Raw genomic sequence first — 26218 nt, 5'->3', positions numbered from 1 at the left:
GTGGATTTCCTATAGTGATGTTGTCGGCTGCACAGATTTTGCCATCTTTTTACTCTCGCGGTTGCACAACACCAAAATCGTTTCCGCGGGTACCATGCAAGCTTCGATGTGCCGTCGATGCCTCTGTCTGGTTTGCCAATATTTCAGGGAAAAGCAGTCTAATAGAGGGTAATTGAGGTCGAAGGACCAGAGGCATTCGTTGTTCTAGTGGACGCCGAAGCCTTTGTAGGTGGCCGCTCGTTTCACCGTCTTCTGTCTGAGCCGCCGCATTTCTTGGCAGACCGCAGCGGTGCGGGACAATAGCTCGACTAATACCCTGCTTGGGTAAGTAGCCTGACGAGCCTCCCTGCGGCTGGGTTCTCCAATGACCCTGGAAGCGCCATGTGGACATCGTCTGTAAATGCCCATGGTTTGGTCTCGATCTTCGGTGGCCGAGTACTGCAGATGAACCCCGTGTCTTCCGGGCCCGATGCTTGACGCGTCCGACCGAGGCTGAAGGAGACTCCGGCGCGGCCGACAAGCGACTAGGAGCGGGCACGAACGGTCTTGGTTGTTGATGTCCCTGATCGTGTTGTCCCTGTCCTTTCATGACCCCCTGAAACGTTTGTGCTTTTGAATGCAGATTCACGCTATGAGCGGCAGTTGTCGATTGTAAGACAGCGGGATCGACACACACGCTCGAGGGAGGTATCAGCCCGTGTTGCTGCTCCATAGCGTTGCTAAAAGGTCTTAGCCACTGGTTCCCCTCCGGCTGAGCCATAGCCTGAGGTCTCAGAGGGTAAAGCTGATAGGTTCCGGGATGCATGGAAGTGTTAGGTACTATCATCGTGTAGAGCCTTCCAACAAAAGGGATTTTATTGTAAGTTGACAAGAAAGGTCAGGAGGAAGTGATACAGTTAGTGGCAGTGTGTATGTGCAAGCACAGCCGTATGACAGCCAGACAGTTTCTTTGGGATATCGATGAATGGCCAAGTTATCCTACAGTGTAACCTGATAGAACGACCTGCACATATGTAAGCACTTGACTTCAACGTGGTATCTACAGGAGACGGAAATGCAGAGGCGTATTTTGGACGATAGCGAGATCGTAAACGTGGGCAGGCTCCATCCATATAAAAGATACGGCTGCTATATTCTGCACGCTTCTTTCTAAGAACAGACAATTTTGGACTTTGGGAGCAAGCCTTTTCTACAGATAAACTGCCGGCTCCAAGCACGTTTTGTCGACCGATCGACTATGGCAGTTCTTGTTTGTTCTCACTTCCCTCCTATACCGGCAGTTTTAGGACTGCATGCTATCGTGCCAGTCCGTTGCGCATGATGCCGGCTGATGGAAGCGACGGTCCACCTACCCAATCGGACTTTTGGCACGATTATATTCACAAATCCTTGTCACATCTCACACCCGGAGGTCTGAGAGGCTTCGTTCTGAAACTGGGTATCAAATTGTGGCATACTATTCATCGAATGATTCTAAGCAGTATTCCTGTCTTTCTTGCCGAGACTGCGATTGCACTTGGAGACTATAGTCGGCCAGTGAGGTGGCAGCCTCAACTATCCCACAACGACCAGCGGTGCCGTCTCTTGTTGGCACTTCGTTGCACTGGCATTGTTACCAGACCGCTCAACGAGAATTCTTACGGTCTCATTGCCGAACATCGCTCCTTAGAGACGACTATGTATTCTATCCTCAGACTAGCCCTTTGCCATGACGAGAGTACAGCCAAAGACGAGCGTGCAGCACATGTCTATCCGGGCGATGCGTGAGGCAACAATCTGCAGGCAGTCTGACCCGAGTTTCGAACGCACCCAATGGTTGAGTTCATGGATGTTTAGACGGAACGATAGTCCTATCAACATTATTTTCTGCATCCTCTCGACATTAGCTTTGGGCAGGTCCAACCTGATCTAGTCGATCAGAGCATCCCAGCGCCGCAGTGACCCTTTGACGTGGATGGAGTACAGCCTGGCAAACCTAGGCTGGGTCAACGTGCAATCTATAACCACGAGCTTGACGCTCGTCAGCTTGTTGACGGCTGAGTATTCCAGCTTTGGGTGAAGTTGCTTCACTTCCTGTAGAATCTCTATCATCGCCGAATTAGACACCATCAAACGAGGGCGACAAGTGCAACGTGAATAGAAACCAAGTGCAATTTTAAAGTCCTCCTCATACTCGAAACAAACCCATCCTGAGCTGGCGTCGTTGTGAAATTGCTAATCTGTAACACCGCAGTCTTGTAACCGGTAACTTATGACCTCTCGTGCACAGCCAAAGGGGATCTGGTAGGTTGTAAGTGATTTGAGTCACCCATGACTGAGGAAAGTTATAGAAATCGCTCCTAGAAGTCTTTTACATTATATATGGGAATGTAGTAGCGTTCACTACTACGATCAGCCGGGACATCAATAAGATGCGTTCAGTAAGATCACTACATTCTAATCTACTTCCTAGTGAATTTACCCCATTATACACTGTAGATACCTACCGCGTATTCAACAGAACGCCGTGGGGCGTTTAGTCTCACTCCTAGGAATCCCTTTTTGCACGTCTCATTTGGGCCCATGCCAACATTTCTGACCAGACCTGTTGCACCTCTCGATCCACCCTTTTCCAGAACTGCCATGCTAAATTTAGCTCTGATATGGCTTCTAAGAATCTCCTTGACTGTCAAGTGGCCTCAGCTGACTAACGCACTTACTTCTCCAAATCCCTTCAACTTATTATTCCACTGTGAGGGAAAATTTGCGATACGTGTTATTATTGCCTAAATCCTGCAAAATATCCTAAACTACGAAATTGATGGCATTATGAGCTCGTAAATACCTTTGCAGCTAGATAAAAAAGAGGCTTATAATGTATATGATAATGTTAGCAAGATCACAGAAGACAACAGTTGCCGTGAGCAGCCGGATGACTCAACCTGTCGCCCCGTGCGACGTTCAGTCACTGTAACAGGCACCTAGCAGTTACGACACATGACAAACGATTGGGCCTTGATCGCATTTGTGGCAATCAAGTAGGTGCAGCAGCTGCCTTATGCCGATCGCTTACGGGGCTAAGCCCCTAACGTCCCACATATCCCCCAGAAGATGAGAAGTGTAACAATTTCACGCCTCTCACTACGTGTGGGGCATGCAAATCCGAAATTATGATAGACTTTGCACCAGTATCTAGTCTGCCTCCCTCAGCCTCCTGTGTCTTGTGCCCCTATTTCTCGTGATGACCTCCAACGGCAGCCTTTCCTTCCTAGCCCGAGGCTGCCCCTGCTTGAAACCCTTACAAGCAAGACAATCTGATACAATTTGGCGATTCTCATAATTAATCTCCCTGTTGAAGTGATTAGCCCGCTTTTCCGCGTTCTCGAGGTCGTCTTCTTTCCTTATCGATATACCTGCCGACCTTGCTTACAGAACAAGACATGTTAAAGGGGGCGTTATAGACGCACTCTTGCTACTGCCTTTGCTCCGTAGTATTCTTCCACTAAAGCTACTGCTATAATGCCTTCAACTATAAAAGGAAGCTATTAGTAAGGACCACATCGAGAAGAAAGGTTTAATCTAAAGCCTGCTAAGCGCCACAGAAAAGGCAGTAATTATAGTTCGTATACGTGCTTAACTGATTGCCTCGGTTAATATGATTTATTTTATTATTATAAGCCGCAGTAACTGTCGGGATAGGAATGACCTTAGAATCTTCGTTACTAAAATGCTTATGTATTGACTTGGCTCGTGAGTGTGTTATGAATGGTTGTTACTTATACTCAAGGCATTGTCTAGCAATGTATTAGTTCATACTTGATTGAGAAATAGGTAAACAACACTTTAACCCCCATTGCTGGCCTATCTGCAAAACTCCGGTATATACAACTCCTTTCGTAATCTGTAGAAGCTTCGTTTGTGTCTATAAGAGTTTATTCTGCCTTCTTGGATGTCTTGGTTCGGAGCTTCATTAACACGTAGACCAGAGCGTATGAGCTGATGGCAAAGATGACCACAACCGCTGCATCTCTCCATCCGTAATAGTACTCCTTTAAGTTGAGAGTTCTAAGGTAGTCTTCGCCCTTTCTGTATAAGCACACTTTGCATTCCGATGTATCATCGGGGTTCATGAGGTCGCTGACCGCTCCCATACTCTGTGTCAGATAATCAGATAGATACTCGCCGCAGGTAGCTCCACTGGGAGGATCGAAACGGGCAAACTCCTTGTCGTCACACCTAATCTCAGTGTCCCAAATATCAAAAACTAGCATACTTCCCATAATGTAATTAAAGGGGTTCAACCAGTAAATCCAATAACGCCAGAATTTCTGAATCTGCTGGTACGGAACCAAGACACCACAGAAGGAGACGAGGATACCAATAATAAGAGGGTTAACCAAGGATGCGAAAACCTCGTTAGGGGCGTAGGCTGCGATAAACTGACCAATGCCGGTGTAGATAAACTCGTACATAAGCATGACGAAGAAGGTCCCTCCGGCACGGCTAGAGCTATTAGGGAAGCCAACCGTATAATACCAGCAGATATAATAGAAAACTGCGCAGATTATTAAGTAAGGGATCTCTGATATAATAAGCCCAGTGACGAATGTAACCCATGAGTACATCTTGGACTTTTTCTCGCGAGCTTCAAAGATATCCCGACGATGGATAAATAAAGGTTGAAGTTGGGCCAATACACCTGGTGCGACAAAGATGAAGTTGAAGATTGTGAACAGTTTAAGCTGGAGGTCGCCAACCGAGTTTCCGATTTGCCAGAAGGTGAAGCCGTTAAATAGAGCCGAAATAATATGCAGTATGAATTTGTTGTTAATATAGTCGGTATTTCGATAAAGCGATTTACTCATGCGGTATGTCACGAGCTTGATCTGCTCCAATATGCTTGAAGCAAACTCATGCCCGTCATCAACAGCGCCAGGCGGCTTGCCGGCGGCCTCTTCAACAAGGCGATCTAGCTCCTTACTAACAGCTGCATGCTCAGGAGATTCGAGCCAGACCTGGTTCCAGTCCTTATCTTGCGAAAGATGTCCAGAAACAACATCGATCATATGCTCGGCAGGGTTAACATCCTCAGGGCAGGGGGCGCCATATCGGCCAAAGTATCCTTTTATGGTTTTGGCCTGCTGACCAATATCACCAAAATAGACCGTCTTGCCACCTTTCTTAAGCAGGAGTAGCGTATCAAACTGAGAGAAGAGCTGGGCAGAAGGTTGATGAATAGTGACAAGAACGGCCTGGCCGACGGCTGCAAGTTTGCGTAAGAACCGAACTGTGTTAAATGCAGATTGTCCATCTAAACCAGAAGTTGGCTCATCAAGGAAAATCAGGAGGCTAGGCTTGGAGACAAGCTCAACGCCAATAGTAACACGCTTGCGCTGCTCAACATTCAGGCCTGCACCAATATCACCAATCAAGGTATCAGTGAGATCATGTAGTTCGAGCAGGTCGATAATTGTATCGACATATTTGAGCTTCTCGTCACGGGGCGTATTGCGGTTTTGTCGAAGAAGGGCAGAGAACTCGAGGGCTTCGCGAACAGTGGCGAAGGGCTCATGGACATCCAGCTGCTCACAATAACCTGCTGATCTTTGGAACGATACTGGCAATGGTCGTCCGTCCACCATGATTGAACCATGAATAGTACCTTCGGTCTTACGCTGAGCTAAGACATCAAGGAGAGTCGTCTTGCCAGCACCAGATGATCCCATCAGGGCACCTAGCATGCCAGGCTTCACCCATCCCTGAACGTTGTCCAGTAGGACCCGGTCGCCAGATGGAGTTTTAACTGTATAGGTAAGGTTCTTCCAAGTGAAGATGGAGGTGTTACGTGAAAGGTTCATGCCGTCTGAAATGTTCGGATCATCTTCGGCCAAGACTCCGTTGCCACGGTGAGAGATGGCGTCCTCTTTGTCGCCCACCTGGTTCTCCTCGTCCTTCTGGCAAAGGACGGTAGTGACGGGGGCGTTTTCGCGTGGCATACGAAGACTGGGCCTATCCTCAGAAGAGCTATGCCACTTCGAGGTTGCAATGACCGTGATCACCACAAGCAGAATCCACCAGGCCCATATGATACCAAAGTTTCGCCAGATATGCGAGTGGCTGTATGAAAGTGACGCAAGATAATCATCTCCATTCACATATGGTTGGCCGGGTCTGGCTCCACCAACACCAGTACAAGCCTGAGGGTCACTATTCGTATAACCAGGCCCGCTGGGAACCAGATTGGGACCGACACAGGGGATAAGCTTGTTATGAAACTCGTTGGACAAAAGCGCATCGAAACCATATGCCAGGGGGTTAATCCAGAAGATCCAGACAAACCACGGATGCATCTGCGGTTTCGGGATTAAGTAGCCCGAGTAAATAATAGTAGCAGAGATCAAGAATCCCGATACCTTGGAGGCTCCATCAAAAGTAGTGAAAGTCGCGCCAACAGCCCTAAAGAGCGCAGTCGTACAGAAAGTCATAGCAAGGATCAGGGCCCAGAATGTGAAGAAGGCCCCAGCAGTCGAGGTCAAACCGACCATAAAGTAGAGGATGAGCGAAAAAACGGAGACCTGAAAGAGAATGACAGGAATATCTGCAGTAACCTGGGCAATGCAGAATGCGGCAGGGTGGTAAAAGGCAAAGAATTTGTGCTTCAATAGGACAGGGCGGCCAGTGAAGGAGTCGGTAACCTCGGACATGGACAATAGAGAGTTGAAGAGGATTGCGAAGAAGCAAGCTCCTGACTTGATAAAAAGGCCACTTGAGTCGTCGGATGCGTTATAAAATAGCGATCCAGCGATCAAGGCTTGGATGATGGTTGATACCTGCTTGATACTGAACGTAGCCTTATCTCCGAGCAGAATCTGATACTGTCGTGCCACACAAGCCTTGGCTTGTTGAACGAAACCAACAGTCAGTGCACTTCTGAGGGGAAGACTTTTATCCTTCTCTTGCTGTACGCTTTCTTTGAAAAGTCGCGTCTTCTCCCTTGCCAGATCGGTGGTAGGGTAATCGTACTCAGCGATCATACGCTCATAGACAGGCGTCTCTTCGTACTTGGATCGAAGGGCATCCGCTGTCCGGGGGAACCGACTTTCCATCTCTGGACGAACACATCGTTCGGTGGGGACAGTCACGCCGGTCAAATAGTCAGCGACATTTGCGCCGTCGTGACAAATAAAGCCTAGTCCCTCCATGAAGGGCCTGGCTTCCTTTATTGGACCATAGTAGACTTCTTTACCCTCATCGAGGACAAGAACTTTGTCGAAGAGGTTATAGATATTATTGCCTGCCTGGTAGAGAGTAACAATAGAGGCAAGACCAAGGACATCTGTTAAAGCCCGGATGGCCTTTGCCCATTCAAGGGCTCTGTGTAAATGTCAGTGATATAAATGATGAAAATGATTAGAAGAACTTACGTGCTCGCATCCAGACCTCGAGTAGAGTTATCCCAGCAGAAAACTGAACCTCGGGTGGCCAAGCACTCAATAATAGAGACTCGTTTCCGCTCACCACCAGAAACGCCGCGGATAAAAGCATTGCCAACCTTGGTATCACGGGTATGGTCAATGCCCATCGACTGCAACAAGAAGTCCCTTGTCTCAGTTCGCAACTGTTCCTTATTGGCCACAACTTGGGGAAGGCAGAAAGGCAGCTTTAGGCGGGTTGCGAAATCCATAGTTTGCGCAACAGTGAGGGATGGGAAAAACAACTCTTCTTCTGTGTTCATGACGATCTGGCCACGGTACTGTTTGGCTTCAGTTGCTGTCATGGACCCGTAGTGGATATCACCAGAGACACTGGCATATCCCTGACGCTTATTGCTGATCATATTAAGCAGAGTTGTGCATCCAGAGCCAGGGCGGCCAAGGACGAGGAGCATCTCTCCGGGCTTGACACATCCGTGGGCGTTGTTTATGATGGTCTTTAAGGGTGGCTTATGTCGAGCCTCCTTGATTGACATCGGAACATTGAACTGAGAAAGCATGTTTTCGTGAATTGCAGCATCGGCGCTGACGACTTGGACGTTTAGGCCCCTCCAAGTCACTCCCAACTCACGATCAGGGGAGCCAGAGGCCCTATCTCGTTCCTTGAAGGCAGTCACTTTCGGCTTCAGGGACCATTCCATACCTTCAGTAACGAGGGAATTGACAGGCTTGTCGCATATTGTCTGGGCTAAGCTTCCGTCGGAATCCATGGTGAAGATTTATTTGATTGATTGTTCCTCGGACTGGCTTAAGAGATGAATTAGAAAATTGATACAGACGTCGGGTCAGCAAGTGATGAGGTCCTGGGAAGTGCCCTTATATAACACCGAGATTCCATTTTCACAAATACTATGCATGCCGGAAAGCAGCAAAACTAACATGAAGGATAGCGGCGTTTGTCGTGAGCCCAATTAGAAGCTCCAACCTCTCGAATCGACAAAAGAAGCAAGCCGATCTGATAGCGACTTATTGGCAGATTCATGAGAGTCTAACTTGGCATTCCGGGTTCGGTCATCGCTTGTGCCGCTGAGTCATACGTCCCGATTGCGAAGGTTTCTGTGAATGTAGAACACTAGCGGGTCTCAATCTTTCTAAGAAAACATGGAAAGGCTGGATGATTAGTGAATGGGCGCGAAAAGCCGATCATGTTGGAAATCTCAGTCAAATTTCACGGCGCAATAGACAGAAGTAGAGCCCGGTTGGAGGAAGCGAATGCCAGTGACATAGTTGGCGACCTTTATTTGTTGACAGAATGAAAACAAACAAACGCCAGGATCTTTATCATCTTAGAGCATGTCAACTAGCTTGGAAAGAAATGAGCTGATTGTTCATGCCGCTGACTGAGCGGGTTAGTGAACAAGTTTATGGCCTCTAACTTCGCTCTGTGTGAGGAAGGACTCAATATCCTCGATCGTAATTTTCCATATGGAAAATCGTGGCTGTGGCTCTATCTAGAGGGTGGAAGCTTTCTTAGTGGTGTCAGAGCCTTTCAGTTCGCCCCACATTTCCCGTTTATTGGGTGAAAAACTGTTCGCTGACTCATGCTCTAGAGCGAGGGATGCCCATGTTTCGATCTCTTGCTCCGTGGCAGCCCAATAGCGATTACCGGTAGTTGTATATGGAGCCTCCACTCGTGGACGGACTTCGGATACATGGAAGCGGCTAGTCCAAACTCTAGCCGGAGCACTAACCGTAGTTAAGCTTAGGATGCTTTGTGCGCCAATAACAGGCTCCTCAGGTCCGGGATTTCATTCAGGAAGAAGAGCGTTGAAGTATTGAACTTCCGTTGGCTCAGTGCCAAGTTATTTTCAAACGGGAAAATGGGAGTGTTGACAGGCGACGTGGCGCTCATTTTTCCACATGGCAAGTTACGGTCGAGGATGTCGGAAGTCCCTTCTCCTCTAGAGCAAAAGCTTGAACCCGCAAACTTTCAGAGCATTCCGCTTAGTCATCGCGATAAGCAGCCTCTTCCGTTGCTCTGCGCCCGATGAGTTCCTCTGAGAGGATGCTGCAGACACTGCACCCGTTAGATAAAGCCTTCGGCCTTCAGTCGTCTTGACCCGGTTAACAAATAAAGATTGCTGACTATGTCACCCCGGTACCCGTGGCCTCAAACGCCTGTTTCCTTCTGTCCATTGTTCGGTCTCCGATCTCAGTACGCAAACCTGGCCCGAACTTTCGGGCTTTTCGCATTGGGCGCCGGAGTTTGCCACCCGATCCTGCCATGGAGTGATGGGTCCGACCACCAGAACATGTAGTTGGGTAAGTCGTTGTGGCGTCGCTAACGCTGATCAGTAAAGGAGACTGGTGGATTAGCTATACATCATTTTCGCTGATGTACATCGTTTACTGAGTCCTATCGCGACTTTACGACCTTCCCTCTCTGCTCTGTACCGCAACCCTGCAAACAGTTGAAAAGACCCCATTTGACCTTGGAGACAGACAAGAAATTGATTCATACACCTGTCTGCCTGATATCTGATCACAAACTTCTCACTGTTTCTGACTTCGAGGAATCATCTGACATCAATATCTTCCGAACCATGGACTATCATTTTGATCTCTGTTTTCCTAGCTCTATCGATAATGCAGAGATATCGATGGGGGGGATTGGCGTCGACTGGCCCAAGCCCTCCACATACGGCCAGTCTACGTCGAATGGGCCTCTGAGGACTCGCGTGTGCGATCTATGCATCTCGTATGTTTCCTCGAGCCTCGATCTACTGTCACAGGTTGCTGACGATGCCAAGAAAAAAAGTCAAGTGTTGTACCGTGTTTGACCCACGAGTTCTTGAATTCCTCTAAAGCGGTGCAGGTGACATGAAACGACCCACGTGTTCTCGCTGTCTGGAGAGTGGGCGGATCTGTGTGTACTCCACATTGAGGAAGAGACCGGGCCCAGTAAGGGGATTTCGCAAACGTGGTGGTAAGACGTTATACAAGGGAACCCGGGCAACTTCTTCCTGGCTCCTAGCTAACATATTCTGCTGTCTGGGTTATAGTACCGCCATCCTCTCCGTTATCCGTACCAGACAATCCAGGAGAAGTCTTTTCGCGGACTCTGCAAATTGATCAGGTGTACCTCCCAGAGATTGATATTGCGCATCTCGGCGCCATCTATTGCCCGCAAGATGTTGTTACGGAATTAACGGGCGACTTTTGGCACACGGTAGGTTCTTGGCCGACACCAATACAAGATCAGCCAAATGCCGCCGATTCTTCCTTGACCTTCGAGCACGAGCGCGAAATGTAATACCCCTTCCCCTTTGATCGAGACCTTTTGTTAATAGGGACGGACGGTCCGCCAGGCTGAACAATTTCTTTTATCATATCCATCCATCTATACCTCTCTTCCGCGAAGACAAGTTTTTCCGGCAATTCGAATCAGGAGCTGTCACCAAAGACCTCCTTCTCGTCATCTTGGCGTTGACTGTCAAGGTACTTGGCCAACGCCAGCTCTCTGGTGGCTTACACCTCGAGGAGCGCTTACGGCATCTCCGGGAAAGGAATGATCTAGACTTGGGAACATCAAGATCGCGGTGGTCTCTTGATGATTTTAGGAAGGCTTGCCTGCTCGCCTATTATGAATTCCATGAGCATCCGGGAGAGAATGCGTGGTTGCAAATAGGCCACCTCACACGCAAGGCTTACTACTACGGCCTTCACCAGCTTGACAAACGCGACCGGTGTGATGAAAATGATGATGACAAAGATGAGTGGAGATACGTCTGGTGGTGCATTTTCTGTCTCGATTCCTATTCAAACATCACAGCATCGAGTCCTTTCGTCGTTCATGTCGAAAGCATCAGGACGTCTCTCATTACCAATCCAGGTCGAGAAAGGGGTCGCAAGCCCCTAATATTTCTCCCTGACCAACCAGAGATGTTGTGGCAGACGGTCGAGGCGGTCGCATCTCATGGCCATAATGTAAACTTCAACCTCCACATAGTAACGACCGCGATTCTGAGGGAAGCCACCACCCTCTACCGCCTATTGTGGCAAAACCCCTCCGACCGCCTGCGGGACCGTCTAGCAACGCTCGAGGATCACCTCGCAGAGATACGATTGGTGTTGCCACCCCGATATCTCAATATTGCACGCGATGCTTTGCACGAAGAGTCTCACCGTGCATACCATACTCGATTGATCTGTGTTCTTCACTTGCATATCTCTCGTCTTATCATCTGCCTACCTCTGCACTCAGAAGAATCTGAAGAAAAACGAAAGATTATGTGGTATAAGACTTTGGAGCACTGCCAGGACCTGGTTGCGGTCGTCAGGCAGTGGGACAACCAGCATTCGCCAAGCGTCGACCCAGCCGTTTGCTTCATTGTTTACACAGCGCTGATAGTCCTTCACCTCCACTATAAAAGTATGAGCAGCCCCGCGCCGGACTTCTTAGCCAAAGTAAAAGCCCAAGAAAACATTCTTCGACTCTTCTTAGAGCAGTTCGCAACCTTGTGGTATGTGCCAAGACTTCTCATCAGTAAGTAAATTCATAACCCCGGCTAGTCGCATTATACCTAATCAAACAAAACTTAGTGACTTTCGACAAGTTTTCTCTAGTTTCACACAATACTGTCGGACTGAAAGGCGCGATGGCCGTGCTAAAATACTTTCAAGCCCCACTACATTCTGATTGGCTGAACTTTGTCGATCCCGAGCATGGGTTTTTGGGCCTCTTCGACGTAGAAGGGATTGTGCAACCTTTCCTGGAACAGAATTGGGATTTTAATAATTGGCAAGCAACCTCATAAGTTTTCTAACACCAGGCTACTTAAGTATCGAATATGTAGGACGACATGTTTTACATGATTTATATACTAGGCATTTTATCGTCGTTTTACCAGCTTGTTTCAGAGGTGCTGAGAGGTAAAGCAACACTCGAGCCAATTTGTGATCAACAAGGCTCTGAGAAGCATCCGTTGTACCATGCTGAGCCTACCCTATACCTATCTATTTGACAGTTATAACTTTTTATCCACCTAATACTACCTTCACCTATTCCACTTATATATCCTTTAACTTATATTAAGTTTATCAGCTGTTCTATTTAAGCCTTAATATATATAAATAATTAAAAACTCTCTTTTTAAATCCTTTTATATAAAATCCATGCAAAGACTAACTTAACTTATATCTTAAGCTTAAAAAATTATCTTTTAACTATAAAATACTAAACTTTATACAAAGCAAAAAGATAATTTGCCATATAGTATAAAGCTATTAATTATTAGCTATTAGCTTTTTTTTTCTTTAAGTTTAATAAAAAGATTAATTAAAAAGCTAGGCTAAAGACTTAAAAAATAAAATATAATTCTTTTAAAAAGGTATTTTTAATAATTTAAAGAAGTAATAGAATATAACTTTCAAGCCTATTTAATAAGTATATAATAGTGTAAAGAAATAAGTAAATATAACTTTAAAATATAACTAAAATAGCATTTAATAAAGAAGCTTAGATCTCTTAAATATAAAATAGCTACTAATAAAATTATACATAGTATAAAAAACACTATTAAAAATCACATTAAGTTCTCTTCAAGAGGGTCTGCTCCTATTGGCATAATAGATGAAGCTGCTGTTAAAGATAAACCCGTAGGGCCATTTTAATAATAATAATAATAATGAAATGGCAAAGTTGAAGCTGACTTGAATGGGTACTTTAGGTGGCGACAAAGATACCTTTTTCGACCAACCTGTGCGGGCTTATAAAACTCATGCTTTGTACCATAGTGTTAAATAGTGCCAAAAGGAAGCTCATGGAAGTAGCTTGAAAGGCTGATAAATATTATCATCAAAGATGACAGTTGCCACCTATTGCCACAGGCTTAGCAAGCAGTTTCCAGTTGATTCCACATATCATAAAAAAGGCATATAGAGCTTGTTTTAAACCTCAAGCAGCAAGCAGGAAAAGATCACGCACACAAGAGGATGAATAGAATATAATTCACCCTAATATTTGACACATAGTAAGTAGACTTATAATAATCAAGACCTTTGTCAGTTCGCTCCTTGACACACCTCAGCACAGGCTAGCTGTTGGAGGCTTAAAACATGAGCGGGGTAGGTCTCCGATGCCCTTGAGCACTGGGGAGATGCTAAGGCCTGGAGACCTATCCTACTGTTATCGACGCTTGGGAAATTTCTCGAAACAGTGGTGGCTGGTAGCTGAGTGTTTGTAGTATTGCGAGAATGCCATCTGTCATGTCGCTTGCCGTCCCTACGCGCTTCTAATAGGGTAGACGCTTCAGGAATTACTTCTAAAAGTCAGTGTAAACACCTACTCTTCACGAGTACAATTGCCCAGGCCAAGGGCTATAATGGCACCAACATATATCAGGTACGGCTCGTACAGCTGTGTAATCCAAGTTTGTATCTCGAGTCAGATACGGCGGGCAGTGACCTCCTTCTCTCTAGGTGACCGATTTTGTGCATCCGTCGTCTCCGACCTCCGTAGTGTCTCTCTGGATCGTTGTCTTGTTGTAGGGGGAAGCTATGGTATGCGAACCCGTGCAGGGTCTAGTGCGAGTCGAGACTGCTTCTAGACTTCCAACTAATTCATGCTATAGCGCCAAAGCCCACAGGCGACCCCGGGCGCGATCACTCTCTCCACTAACTGAATTAATTACGTGGAGTGATTTGTGGCGGGCTTCGACACTCGTGTAAGGTGATTGCTGGGCTCAAGGGTGCTGTGAAACTTTCCGTGACAGCACCGAACCTTAATTAACTCACCGCCGCTAAGTAACGGGCGCAGCACTGCAGCTACTGCCACCAGACACCACGAAAATTTCTGGCTGCTCCCACCAGACAGCCCTCTTGAGCGGTTCTGGTGTGCCGACTAGAAGCCTTTATCTTCATGATCAGCGCTAGCAACCAGCCTATTCCACCTTATCAACGGAAGTTCCCAACTCGACCTCCAACGTTGATGTTCGGGCTGAGGGCAGCCTAACTTGCCACGTGAAGTCTCGATATCTGGTTATCTGGTTCATTGCATTCCTTTTCTCAACTTAAGGAATCCTCATACCTAGGCCTTTAACCCTTGCTTTCGTTTATATCCATCTTGCTGTTGTCGCTAATGGACTAATCTTGGAGGTCACCGCAACTAATTGTCCTGTCCGCTCTCAACTGGGAGGTTTCGCCTATTCAATTACGAGCAAACTGCCCGCGGTACCCCAGTCATTCCTTTACCCAACAGCTGGTTTTCTAGGTCTAGAATTAGCCAACATGGGGAAAAAACGGGCCTGCGATGCCTGCCACAAAAGAAAGGTACCAACTCCTACCATGAGTGCCGCCTCCCCCATCCCACTCCAAAGCTGGCGGCTCACCGTTCTTCCTCTTCTTCCCACTGCCTCCTTTTAACCTAAAGGCAAAATCGTTGGTGCCGGTACCGTGATCAAAGTCAAAGCCATTAGCTCATGCTTGGGAACAGATTCACTGTGACTCTGATACTGCAGGGGCGCAATGCGACTGGTGCGTCCATCACAGTCTTAAATGCACCTACGATCGTGTTATAAGAGGGAAAAAGGAGCCAAGGAACTCCAGGTGAGTCAAACCCTCTGACGAACTAGAACTTTCTTGTACATAATGCCTGTATTCTCGCTAACCCTTTTTCTTTTTCTTTTGGTCCACTCCTAGGCCAAGACTCACGTCACAGAAGAAGCTGTCTGAGCGCCTTGAGCGTATTGAGAATGCTTTAGTAAGGGCCGTCGCCCTCAGAAACAGCATAGAGTCCACCTCCCCTCCTGCTTCTGGTTCCACCACCCTGTCTCCATCTACAACAGCCGAGGTCTTCGATGAAAGTTCCTTGAACCTTGGTAAACAGTTTTCCACCTACGAATCAAACCATCCTTTCTATGCCACATCCCCGGTTACGCTGAGCACTAGTAGCATTTCAGATGGACAGATGCACCTTGCAGGATGTCCTCTGGGCCACATCACCTGTCCCAATGGAATGCCGCTGTTCTCCGAGGAAGGTCAGAGGTGGGTTTTCTCTCGAACCGGCGAGGCGACAGCATTTCAGAAATTGAAAGCCTTCAACAAGCGTCAGCAAGCCCAACAACCTACCTTATCACTCTCGCACCTCCATGGTCCTCTCGAGCAACTTTATGAGTTACCAGACAGAAGCCTCGTTGAACAAGGGATATATTGGTTCCAGAATTCAGCCTTCAGGCTGGTGTTCCCTGCAATTGACACAGTCCTCTTCCGGGACAGCGTCGCGATGGCCTATGAGCCCTGCAAGGGACCGTTGTCTCTAGAACGCATCAGCGCTAAGGGCTGTGTCCTGGCCTTTCTCTCCATCATGTGCATTTTCAATGGGGACTGGAAATGGCGCCCCATCGTGGATAGCGATGCATGTGTTGTTAAAGCGCACTACTTACTATCTGATATGGTCGAGAACGCGAATATCGTGACCCTGCAGACTGTCTTCATGCTGGTAAGTATCGAATCCCTGTCAAGCATAGGTCGACAAGCTGATAGCTCATTCTGCGTTAACAGCACATGCATCAATTATTTTCTGGCCGCTTACACTCTGCTGCGATGCTACATGCAATTGCCTGCCGCATAGTTTTCAGACTTGGTGGGCATATGCAGACGCATATCAAGCCCTACGGAGCAGAAGTCAGTCGCCAGGAGCGAGAGCTCCGCCACCTCCGCACCATCTTCTGGCTCTGCTACATCTTCGACCAGGACACCGCGTTACGGACTGGCCAACCCCCTATCATGTGCCAAGAGTATTGCGACCTCACGCTGCCGGATGGATACCTGGAAAATTGTTTTTGTCGTCCAGCATTGAGCAACGGCATATTGTCCCCTACATTTGCGGACGAGAGCCTGTTTCCATATCTTCCAGGAGACTTACGTCTTGGTCAATTAAAGGGGAAAACCTATCGACAACTTTACTCTGCCCAGGCCCTCGGGAAGTCCGACGCAGAACTCCTCCATGATATTCGCGACTTGGACACTGAGATCGAGACCTGGCGGTTATCTATTCCACTCAAGTTTCGACCTGCGCTCTCGGTTTCTCGACATCCACAGTTCGCACCAGAAATTCGATTGCCACAGAGCATGCAGCACATTGTTTTGCACTTGGAGTACCATCATCTCATGGCCACAATTCACCAAGCAAGTGGCAGATGCTGCCCTGTCAGTCCAGGAGCGAGCTTTTATGAGGAAGACAGAAGCGGCGCTATTGACTCAAGCCTAGCGCTGGCCTTGGAGGCGAGTCGATCGACGCTGTATTATCTTCAAGCGGCGATTGATGGGCTTGCGGGTGAAGCTTTTTGGTAAGTGAAACTCACCTCGATTTTGTTACTTTGCCCCTGCTTCATTCTCTTCTTTGAGTCCATCAGGACGAGACAGTTGAGCCTACCCAATGGTCCACAAGTGCATTCTAACGGTCATTCCTCAGGATAGTTGTCTTCTATCCCACAGCTGCAATGATGGCCCTATTCTTCAATGTCCTACAGAACCCGCATGATATGCAAGCGACACTAGATCTGGAGTTGCTTCGCTCCGCAGCAGATCTCATCAGAAGACTTCCAATACGGAGGCTAACGGAATACGAAATTGAACACTTCAAGATGGTGGATGATTTCGTAGTCGAGCTGATACGGCTGGGTGTTTGTGCGATTTCCAAAGCAAAAAGTGAGGAGAAACGAGATGTAGAGACACAAGTGCCGCATAAACATGAACTTGAAATGTAAAACAAAGATGTAACATTGAGATATAAAAAGTAATTAGCCTACATATTAAACCCTTTGCCTGATAACCTATGAGTAGCTTGCTTATCCCCTCGATTGTGTTAAGGTTCCAGAAGGTATTCCACCCCACATCACTCCTGTCACACAATAGATGCATGCGGGGAACCTGACGATGTATCTTCAATCACTCCCACTAAAAACATCATACAAATCATTCTGAAGTTATTAATGAGCTCTCAATCAATACCTGCCGAGGCCATCAATGCATATGACGACCAAAGCTTCATGAGGGAGGATAATAGCAGCCGGGAGCATGAGTATGATAGCACCCGGCGACCCGACTTTCCTCCCGCAGAATACCGAGGATTCAATTTCCAACCATTCCATATGGAAAGGCGTGATCTTAAGGTCAACCAGTTGCCTTAAGCCATAGAGAGGCACGTACGCAGAGGTAAATGATATGCGCTATGCAGTAAATTGGTCACTCTTTAAGGAAAAAGCCAGCTTTAAATGCAAGATTATTAATACAGGTGCCATTTAAACAGTATCTTAAGTATAAGGGACCTGGCATTATTAGGGTTATTAGTTTACCAAAATGCATTTATATTAGCCACCTTATCCGCAAGTGGTATGCTAGTGTGTCGCCTATAGAGAGGCCAAAGTCTAAGGAGGATTAGGCGCTAAACAAAATCGTAATCTATAAACTTAGTGTTGACTTCGAGGCATAAGACGTAAAATTTCGATGCCACCTATCGTAGGAGACATAGATGTGAGACTGACTTTAGTTACCGGTCTGATGGCGCCTATATACTCAGAGTTAAGCATATAAGGAAGCTTTATCGCAGAAATATGATAGTTTAAACGATAACCCAATCATTAGGGTTTATAAGTATAATTATAATATAGTTCTAATTAGTAAGAAATTATAAGGTATATATAATTTAACTTTAAGGGGCTATAATAGCTGTATTACATAATTCTTCAGCTTAAGCATAATAGTAAATAATATAAAGAAAGAGCAGAGAATCGTTAATTTAAAGCCAGGTTACAGGTTTATAAGTATAAGGCATACCTTAATAAACGCTTCCCCAACTATTATATGCAATTATGCCGCCGGAGCTTGTACCTTATCCTCAGTCATCTCAGGTAGCACCTCAGGGCCCAAGACGGATAAAGGGCCAGCAGTGCCCCGCTTCGTGCCTGTGTGAATATTAACCAGATCCCCGTCGGTATAATGTTCAATGATGAACTCACTGGGATCTCTGCAGTAGTCGAATATCTGCGACCCCAGGATATGTCTTCATACGCCCCACGGCCTCGTGACCCTTACTTGCCAGCAAGCTGTGCCCGAGGAGCTGAGTATCGAAATCTTCCACTTCGTAAGACGTATGATGCAGGTGATCCCGTTCTCCAGATGCTGTGAGGCTGAAAAAAAGACGGTGGTGGTCCGAGAGTCGCTCTCCAAGGTCCAGGTGCATGAAGGCGCTGACGTCGATGTCCTTATTAGCAGGCAGCGGCAGTACGTCGGATGGGACAAAGTAAAAATTGCTCGTGTACCACTGGAATTCCCCATCCCGCTTGGCAATAATGAATCCATAGTGGCCCAAGGTGAAACCGCTTGAACTTGCCTGAACCCAAGAGTCAGCTCGTTTTGCATATTCGAACACATTATATAGACAAAAAAAAAGGACGAACTTACCAAGTCTTTGCTTGTTTATGCTTTTGTTGAAGGGGCCCAGGCTGTCAACCACTGCAGATGAGACGGACTCGCACGCTGGTATTTCATCCTGCCCATACAAAACATGGGATAAGAATCCGGAGGGAGTCTTGAGCGTTAGTCTGCGACCATCTCCGGGATACGGAGCAAGATCTGAGACCTCAACGCCTTCCGTGGCCGCAACCTTGTCAAAGTCATCTGGTGTCTGGGCAATCCGACCCTACCACCAAATGCCGCAATGCCGGCTGGGGCTTTGTGAGCAACGTAACAGTATGGATCTTTGCTGTATCCGCGATAAAGGACTATGTCGTCGGAGTGCCACGCCTTAATTAGGCCGAAGTCAACGGCAAAATTTTCCAAACCATCAAGACCTGGATGCTCAAAATATATATAGGAAACCCGTTCGAACTAGATCTAAGAAGGATGATTTTTAACCTCACAAGATCGGGATCAGCACTCCGTCGTACTTTGGAATTGAGATAGAATAAGGATGCAAAAATAAAGTTCTTGATGGCTTAGGTACTATCTATGGTAATATCTGACGACGACAGTAGCTATTAATTCAGATCGCTTCAAAATGGCGCATTAGGCTGAATGTTGCAGGAGGATGAAAACGGAAGAATTAGTCGCGGCTTGAAAGGAGTCGGATACTCCGCTAGGAGCTAATGCCCGCTGGCATCATCAAATGCTACCAATGCCCTTCTTCCTTGCCGGATGACTTTTATAACCTCTGGAGGGATCCCTAGGACTGTAGCTGTGCAGGTGAGGCCGTGGGTGCCAAGAATAGCTAGCTGGAGAAGGATATCGCTGCTAAGCTCGCCATATTGCCTGTTGGTGCTGTACATGATGATTTCAGCCCGTACACTTTGGAGGTTGTTGAAGCTTTCTTCATACTGGAGCTTGCGGCTTTCATTGTTGATCTCTTGCAGCCTCACAGGGAATTGGTTGCTGTATCTGTGGACATCAAACGTGTGGGTGGATCCATACTGACGACTGTTCTTGTTGGAGCTGCCATCTTGAAGATCTGGGGTTTTTGTGGTGTTGAGCTAACCTTTCTTGGCCGAGGAATTGGAGCTTCTTATACCCCGTGACGGCGAGCAATTGAGTCATCTTTTAGGTTTTCATGATCAGCTTTATGCTGTAGCAATTGGTCAGGCATTATGGTATAATATCTAAGTTGTGAGCAAGATGTGTTATTTGGAGTTGAGACTTGTGGCTGAGAGCTTATATATCAGCACAGAGAACTTAGCTCGCTAGCATTGAGGACAGTGTAGCCGTCTCCATTTTGAGTTCCGCGGAGGATCTCCAGGTTGAATATTGACTAACAAGTCACTAATCCGCTCTAGCTGGTTCCGAAGCACCGAGAATACGCTAGATCTAATGCATACATTTCTTTCGCTGCACTAACGTCTCGCAACCACCATTCCACAGCAAAGATCCGGCTTCTAGGGATATACTGTTTCGGCCGCGGAGTAACTAACGATGTGGGGAATTAATGAATGGCCTTTGCGCGTTCTATTATCTCATAGACTAACCGGGAATAATCACAAGGCCGTGACTTCGGAGGTAGCCTGCGTCCACAGGTCAAACAATTGTACCTCAATATTGTCATTACGAGTCATAAGTCAATTATTCGAGAAAGCAATATCCAACCATGATTTGTACATATACGGTCACGCTTAATTGTACTTGCATCGTTTACCCGACCGCGTATGCATACTGATCCTGACAAACGCTGATACTATTGACACCATCTAGATTGCTCAGGATATCTCATTCCTCATAACCCTCTTCAAGCCATCGCCGAAGCTCTACGTGGCAACAATGCCAGCATCATCAGAAATAGCACCAAAGGGTCCATGGATTCATCCCAGCCCGCACCTGACGCGCCTAGACGCATTCCGAAGGTTTATCAACCGCAAGTACGACCTGAACTTGACCAACTATACCGAGCTGCACAAATGGTCCGTTGACGAGATCGAGTCCTTTTGCGGCGAGATCTGGACCTTTTGCGGCCTTGTATACACCAAGCCTCCGACAGCCGTCGCCGTTGGCATCGAATCTACGTGTCCACGGCCACGATGGTTCCCGGGTGCCCGGCTTAACTACACGGAGAATATACTGATCAAAGGTCTAGCTACACATCCAGATGCGGTTGCTGTATCAGCGTGTCGCGAGGGGGGAACGGAATGGCGCCATCTAACGTGGATGGAGCTTCGCGACCATGTCGCCTTATACACGAGTGCCTTGAGACACGCGGGAGTTAAGCAAGGGGATCGCGTAGCGAGTAAGTTGGACGACCGTCATCACATGCTAGGAGTTCAAGGTGAAGCTGACAGCGAGCTACGTAGCCGTGGCTACAAATTCGGTCGAATCGCTCCTTATACTACTTGCCGCCGGCAGCGTCGGAGCCATCTTCTCGTCCACTGCCCCGGACATGGGAGCTAAGGGTGTCATCGAGAGATACTCTCAAATCCAACCCAAAGTCTTATTTGTCGAATCCACGGTTCTGTATGGTGGACAGAGGCGGGACCAGCGAGAAAAGCTCAAGACGGCCGTTGGAGAGCTAAAGAAACGGGTACAGCAGCTAGAGCATGTTGTTATCATGACAGGGCCGGCCTGGAATGATACAGGCGTGTAAGTGTGCAGCCACGGCTCCTTGAGACAGAGAAAGCACCTCAACTGACATAAAACACAATATAGTATCCACCTGAATGACTTTCTCAACGTTAAACCCTTTCCACTGGGGTTCGCCCAACTTCCATTTGACCATCCAATCTACATCCTTTACTCGTACGTCTATCGGTGCTTTTGACCCTCGAAATTGAGCTCATATTTTTCCTAGCTCCGGTACCACTGGGCCGCCGAAATGTAGGCTGGTTCTTGCATTCGTTGATTCTGGGGCCTGCGTGGACCTGAAGAGTCATAGTCCGTGACTTGTTGAAGGGCAACTACTGACATTATCTATAGGTATCTGTCATGCTGGCGGCGCCGTCCTCCTTCAACAGAAAAAGGACTTGATTCTTGGTGCCGATCTGCGAGAAGACTCGACGTACTATCAGTATACAACAGTGAGTGGACGAAACGGCTTTTTTCCTTGCCAATAGGCCCTGTCTGGCTAATAACTTAAATAGATTGGGTGGATGATGTGGAATATGCAGGTCGCTGCTCTAAGCATTGGGTCGAGAATCGTTCTATATGACGGCAGTCCGCTCCATCCCTCGCCATCATTCCAAGTCCAACTCCTGGAGCAGCAGGGGTACGTCTAACCTTGCCACTCACTAAACGTCCATAGCTCCTTCGCGGGTCACCAACAGATCGCTGATATGCCGTTGTGAAGTGTCACTCACTGGGGTACAAGCCCAAAATTCCTCGCGGCGCTTAGGCATAGTCTTTGTGAAGCATTGCCTCCGATGCCGAGCCTCCAGGTAGTAGTAGTGTCCGGGGCACCTCTTCCAATGGAGACGAGTGACTGGTTCTACGCAATGTTCCCTAAGCAAGTCGCCCTACAAAGCAGTTCAGGAGGGACTGATCTAGCTGCAGGCAGTGAGCATAACGCCCTAGTATCCCCCTGTCCTATAGTAAGTGCACATGCTGATCATTACCTGCGGGCACGCAGTTGTTGGAGGAAACCTCATCGTTCCTCTTCACGGACCCCAGCTCGCCGCTCCGAGCCTCGGCATGCAGGTCGAGATTTGGGACCAGAGTGGCAGAAACATCGCGGATTCGGGCCTGAAAGGAGATTTCGTTATTACGAAGCCATTTTTCAGCATGCCCGTCACATTTTGGGGCGAAGAGGGTCACGAGAAATATCGCAAGGCATATTTCGATGTCTTTCCTGGCATCTGGTGCCACGGCGACTTCATTTCCAAGGATCTTAAGACCCAATGCTACATCATCCACGGTCGTAGTGATGGGGTGCTGAACCCGGGAGGTATGGCACCTAATCAAGAACAAATCTTTCGAGTACAGTGTAAACTGACTATTATGGGTGATTCAAGGTGTCCGGTTTGGCACGGCAGATCTTTACAACGTTCTTCACAAGTTTCCCCAAGTCGAGGATTGCATTGCTGTCGGACAGCGCCGGTCCAAGGACCACGACGAGCGCGTGCTTCTCTTTCTCAAAATGAGGGGCAATACCTAGCTAGAGGACTCCCTGCGTGCAGATATCGCGAAGACCATCAAGAAAGACTTGAGCGGGCGGCATATTCCAGCATATATGTTTCAGGTTCGCGACATCCCATACACGCCGAACGGGAAGAAAATCGAGAACCTCGTTAAAGAAATAGTGTGTGGGAAGAGGGTCAGGGTCGGCGGCACGGCGGCAAACCCGGAATGCCTGAAAGAGTATGAGCAGTATTTTCATCTGCCATTGGTAGAAGATAAGGCCAAGCTCTAACTTTGGGTATGCAGCAGAGCCCTATGAGCATAAATTTCGTAGAGTATAATGCTATAAGGAGATCGCAGGCAGATGCAATTGCGCGAATACACCATTGAGAATTAGGCCATGGTATCGCATACACAAAAAAAGCATCCTTATTTTCGAGCATTTTAACCGTGTAAACAATAGTGAAAACAAGGATCCGTGGGAGGGTACAAGTGGTCGGAACTCGCAGCCACTTAATTTCCTCGCGTGCTCAACATTAAGAAGTTATCTTTTATGAGACGAGTCTTGCTTGATTCATCGATAATCACAGTCAACAGAGCGACGACATTCTAACTATTGAAAAAATATGGACTTCTCGCTACGATCCAGGTTTGTAATCTCAATCCTCCATGTAGTGGGTGACAAGTTGGAGGGGGCGGGGGCGGGTAGTGTTGTGGAGATGCCATTCATGATCACTAGGATCCCGGAGTATCCAGCGTTTAGGCCGCCATTAGCGCGGAGAAACTCTATCCGCTAGTTCCTCCGGCGCTAATCTTATGGGCTTGATGATAGGCTGGCTCCATGGTGGTTGGTTGGAGTCGTGTAACCCTACAGAAGAATCTTGTTCCCCCGACTCCAGATGTAAGACCATCCAGGCGATGATGCGGCTTTCTTGGCCACGGAGCTTACCACTTCATCGGGTCGCGACGATCACCATATATATGTCGGCCGATGTTCGCTGTTCCGACGGGATTGTTGTGTAAAAATAAATCAAAAGACGACTTATAATCCTCTTCAACCTTCGCTTCTATAATATGCTTGAAAATGTTTTTGCTTCGGGCATATCGCCTCTCTTTGGGCTCATTATGCAGGAGTTCCACTGCACAGAGAATGAGGCATCGCAGCTCGGCACGTACGTATTACTTACCTTGGGCCTCTCGGTATGTAAAACATTCCACCTGTGCCATTGCCCGATGGCAATCCCCCGTTAGTCCTCTCGATTCGCGCTAACACCGACGCCGCTCAGAACTTGATGGCTCTTCCTTCTACCTTTCTTATCGGCAAGCGCTACACAATCATCGTCTTCCTTGCCACCAACATCTAGAGTGGTGAGGCGCAGTCCTACCAATCGCTTCGAAGCGCCCGTATCCTAGGCGGATTTGCCGGCGGCCTGATCGAAGCTCTCACTCCGACCATACTCGCCGAGACGTTCCCAGGACACCATCTCGCCAAGGCCATGGTGGTATATGTTGGGTTCCTCGCCGTTGGCGCAGCACTTGGTCCTATAATTTCCGGTGCTATAGCCAAATGTTTGGGAGAGTGGAGATGGCTCAACAGGGTAATGTCCATTGCCGTGACTGTGAATCTCGTCTTCAACATCCTCATGCTCCCGGAGACGACGCGCGACGTCATAAGCCTTAATGAAGGGGCGGTCTTAGGGGGGCAGAATGAAGACAAATTGCCGAGCAAAACCGAGTGCAAAGCCGAGGAGAACAAGATCGAGAACGTCATGAGCACCGCGAAAACCATATCGTCGGCTGAACAAGTGACGCTCAAGAGGGAATACGTGCGGCGATCGTTCTCACTGCATTTCGTTGAGCTGAACTGGAAAGCCTTCCTCATATCCTTCTTCCAACCCCTTAAACTCATCGTCCTGCCTCAAGTCCTTGTTACTGTCATTGTATTCGGCCTGACCATCGGCTGGACTGTCATCGCTTCTATCCTCATCTCCCTCATCTACACTCAGCCACCCTTAATCTGGAATCCGTTGTCTATTGGCCTACTCAACACTGGTTCGCTGGTTGGTATTATCATTGGCCTCCCCATTGGCGGTGCCCTCGCCGACATGCTCTTCAACCGTGCAACCCGACGATCCAACGGCGTGACAAGCCCAGTGACCCGTCTCCCCGCCCTCTTGCCTGGTGCCTTGCTCAGTCCTGCTGGCTGCATAGTCATGGGCTTTGCGCTACGAGACCCGGATAATTATATCGTGGTGTGTGGGATGGGGTATGCTATGTTTCGGACTTACCGGCTCAGCCAACGTGCTGCTCACGTATGCTATCGACTGTCTTCCGACACGAGCCGCACATATCGGCGCCCTGGCTAATGTGACTAAGAACAGCATCGGGTTTGCTGTGTCGTATGGTACTGTGGACTGGTTCCGGAAGATGGGCCCGGTGGGCCAGTTCTCCACCATGGCGGGCATACTATGGGGGTCATATCTCCTCGTGATTCCCCTACGGGTGCTTAGATGGATGTTGGAGAGATTCGGAGCAAGGTTTGAGTGAGTTATAAAGAACCTAAGCGGGTAATATTCAGAGCGAATAGCTAGAGTCTACTTGGAGCCGCCCGGGAGATCAGGATCTGGATGAGCCGTCCATCAATGGAAGACCGACCCTCGATCATTTATTGGATAGAAAACCAAGAGCTTCTCCTTGTTACAATCCATCTGTATCTGTGATGCTCCTACTGGGTTCTTGCCCAGGTAGCCAGGCTTGGATATCGTAATGCGACGTATCTCAAACATAATCAAGTGTTATATAAAAAGTCGCTTAAGTCGTAGCATTGTCTAGTACGATAGCATGGAGATGGGAAAACCCAAGGGCTGGCTTCTATCGAGCATACGTGGACACAAACAATGCATCATTACCCTTGCTCGGATGTAAATTCTATAGAGTATCAAATAACCTCACCCTCCCTTCCATCAGCCTCCCCTGATGATGATGTTGACAGCCATTGAATCTCTTGGCAGTTCAGATCACGTCGCACCCCGTGTGTTTCAGTCTTGAAATCCATTATTTAATATTCTCACATAACGCTATACCTTTGGGCTAGTTGGAATTTGCATTAGAATACCTGCAGCTTAAGTGAAAACCATTTCAATGTCCAGCAAGCACTTCCTCTGGGTTGCTGACTACAAGATAGGAAATCCCTTACATAAACATAATCTTATTTATTA

At 47.7% G+C, this 26218-nt stretch overlaps 7 protein-coding genes across 7 annotated transcripts; 4 read left to right on the top strand and 3 right to left on the bottom strand.

Annotated features, from left to right (window-relative positions):
* Nucleotides 1-49: 49 nt before the first annotated feature.
* On the bottom strand, nucleotides 50-2624 carry FOBCDRAFT_243060 (uncharacterized protein; the record flags this gene model as incomplete). Its single annotated transcript, XM_059610511.1, has 9 exons — nucleotides 50-252; nucleotides 283-836; nucleotides 943-1003; nucleotides 1262-1265; nucleotides 1564-1661; nucleotides 1722-1908; nucleotides 1951-2073; nucleotides 2145-2194; nucleotides 2483-2624. The coding sequence occupies 9 exons, from the start codon at nucleotides 2622-2624 to the stop codon at nucleotides 50-52; spliced, it is 1422 nt and encodes a 473-aa protein (XP_059467797.1).
* Nucleotides 2625-3911: 1287 nt separating this feature from the next.
* FOBCDRAFT_142184 (ABC-2 type transporter-domain-containing protein) lies at nucleotides 3912-8113 on the bottom strand (the record flags this gene model as incomplete). Its single annotated transcript, XM_054706663.2, has 2 exons — nucleotides 3912-7353; nucleotides 7404-8113. The coding sequence occupies 2 exons, from the start codon at nucleotides 8111-8113 to the stop codon at nucleotides 3912-3914; spliced, it is 4152 nt and encodes a 1383-aa protein (XP_054562638.2).
* A 1902-nt stretch (nucleotides 8114-10015) lies between these two features.
* On the top strand, nucleotides 10016-12229 carry FOBCDRAFT_205799 (putative fungal-specific transcription factor; the record flags this gene model as incomplete). Its single annotated transcript, XM_059609160.1, has 5 exons — nucleotides 10016-10170; nucleotides 10280-10398; nucleotides 10475-10721; nucleotides 10763-11958; nucleotides 12066-12229. 5 exons carry the CDS (start codon nucleotides 10016-10018, stop codon nucleotides 12227-12229), a joined length of 1881 nt encoding a protein of 626 aa, XP_059467796.1.
* A 2470-nt stretch (nucleotides 12230-14699) lies between these two features.
* Nucleotides 14700-17179, top strand: FOBCDRAFT_141565 (uncharacterized protein; the record flags this gene model as incomplete). The annotated part of the gene is made up of 5 exons (XM_059608128.1): nucleotides 14700-14741; nucleotides 14905-15017; nucleotides 15111-15909; nucleotides 15972-16759; nucleotides 16885-17179. The coding sequence occupies 5 exons, from the start codon at nucleotides 14700-14702 to the stop codon at nucleotides 17177-17179; spliced, it is 2037 nt and encodes a 678-aa protein (XP_059465696.1).
* Nucleotides 17180-18281: 1102 nt separating this feature from the next.
* FOBCDRAFT_243057 (uncharacterized protein) lies at nucleotides 18282-19738 on the bottom strand (the record flags this gene model as incomplete). Its single annotated transcript, XM_059610510.1, has 4 exons — nucleotides 18282-18455; nucleotides 18490-19077; nucleotides 19113-19301; nucleotides 19586-19738. 4 exons carry the CDS (start codon nucleotides 19736-19738, stop codon nucleotides 18282-18284), a joined length of 1104 nt encoding a protein of 367 aa, XP_059465695.1.
* A 979-nt stretch (nucleotides 19739-20717) lies between these two features.
* Nucleotides 20718-23292, top strand: FOBCDRAFT_243056 (uncharacterized protein; the record flags this gene model as incomplete). Its single annotated transcript, XM_059610509.1, has 9 exons — nucleotides 20718-21180; nucleotides 21245-21530; nucleotides 21739-21764; nucleotides 21864-21964; nucleotides 22028-22152; nucleotides 22234-22439; nucleotides 22513-22827; nucleotides 22895-23001; nucleotides 23038-23292. The coding sequence occupies 9 exons, from the start codon at nucleotides 20718-20720 to the stop codon at nucleotides 23290-23292; spliced, it is 1884 nt and encodes a 627-aa protein (XP_059465694.1).
* A 782-nt stretch (nucleotides 23293-24074) lies between these two features.
* On the top strand, nucleotides 24075-25547 carry FOBCDRAFT_243055 (major facilitator superfamily domain-containing protein; the record flags this gene model as incomplete). Its single annotated transcript, XM_054706659.2, has 3 exons — nucleotides 24075-24200; nucleotides 24365-25256; nucleotides 25297-25547. The coding sequence occupies 3 exons, from the start codon at nucleotides 24075-24077 to the stop codon at nucleotides 25545-25547; spliced, it is 1269 nt and encodes a 422-aa protein (XP_054562634.2).
* Nucleotides 25548-26218: the final 671 nt, after the last annotated feature.

Source organism: Fusarium oxysporum, chromosome VIII (assembly GCF_013085055.1).
Source record: "Fusarium oxysporum Fo47 chromosome VIII, complete sequence".
In the NCBI taxonomy this organism is placed as follows: Eukaryota; Fungi; Ascomycota; class Sordariomycetes; order Hypocreales; family Nectriaceae; genus Fusarium; species Fusarium oxysporum.
This window is presented reverse-complemented; position numbering and strand designations above follow the sequence as displayed.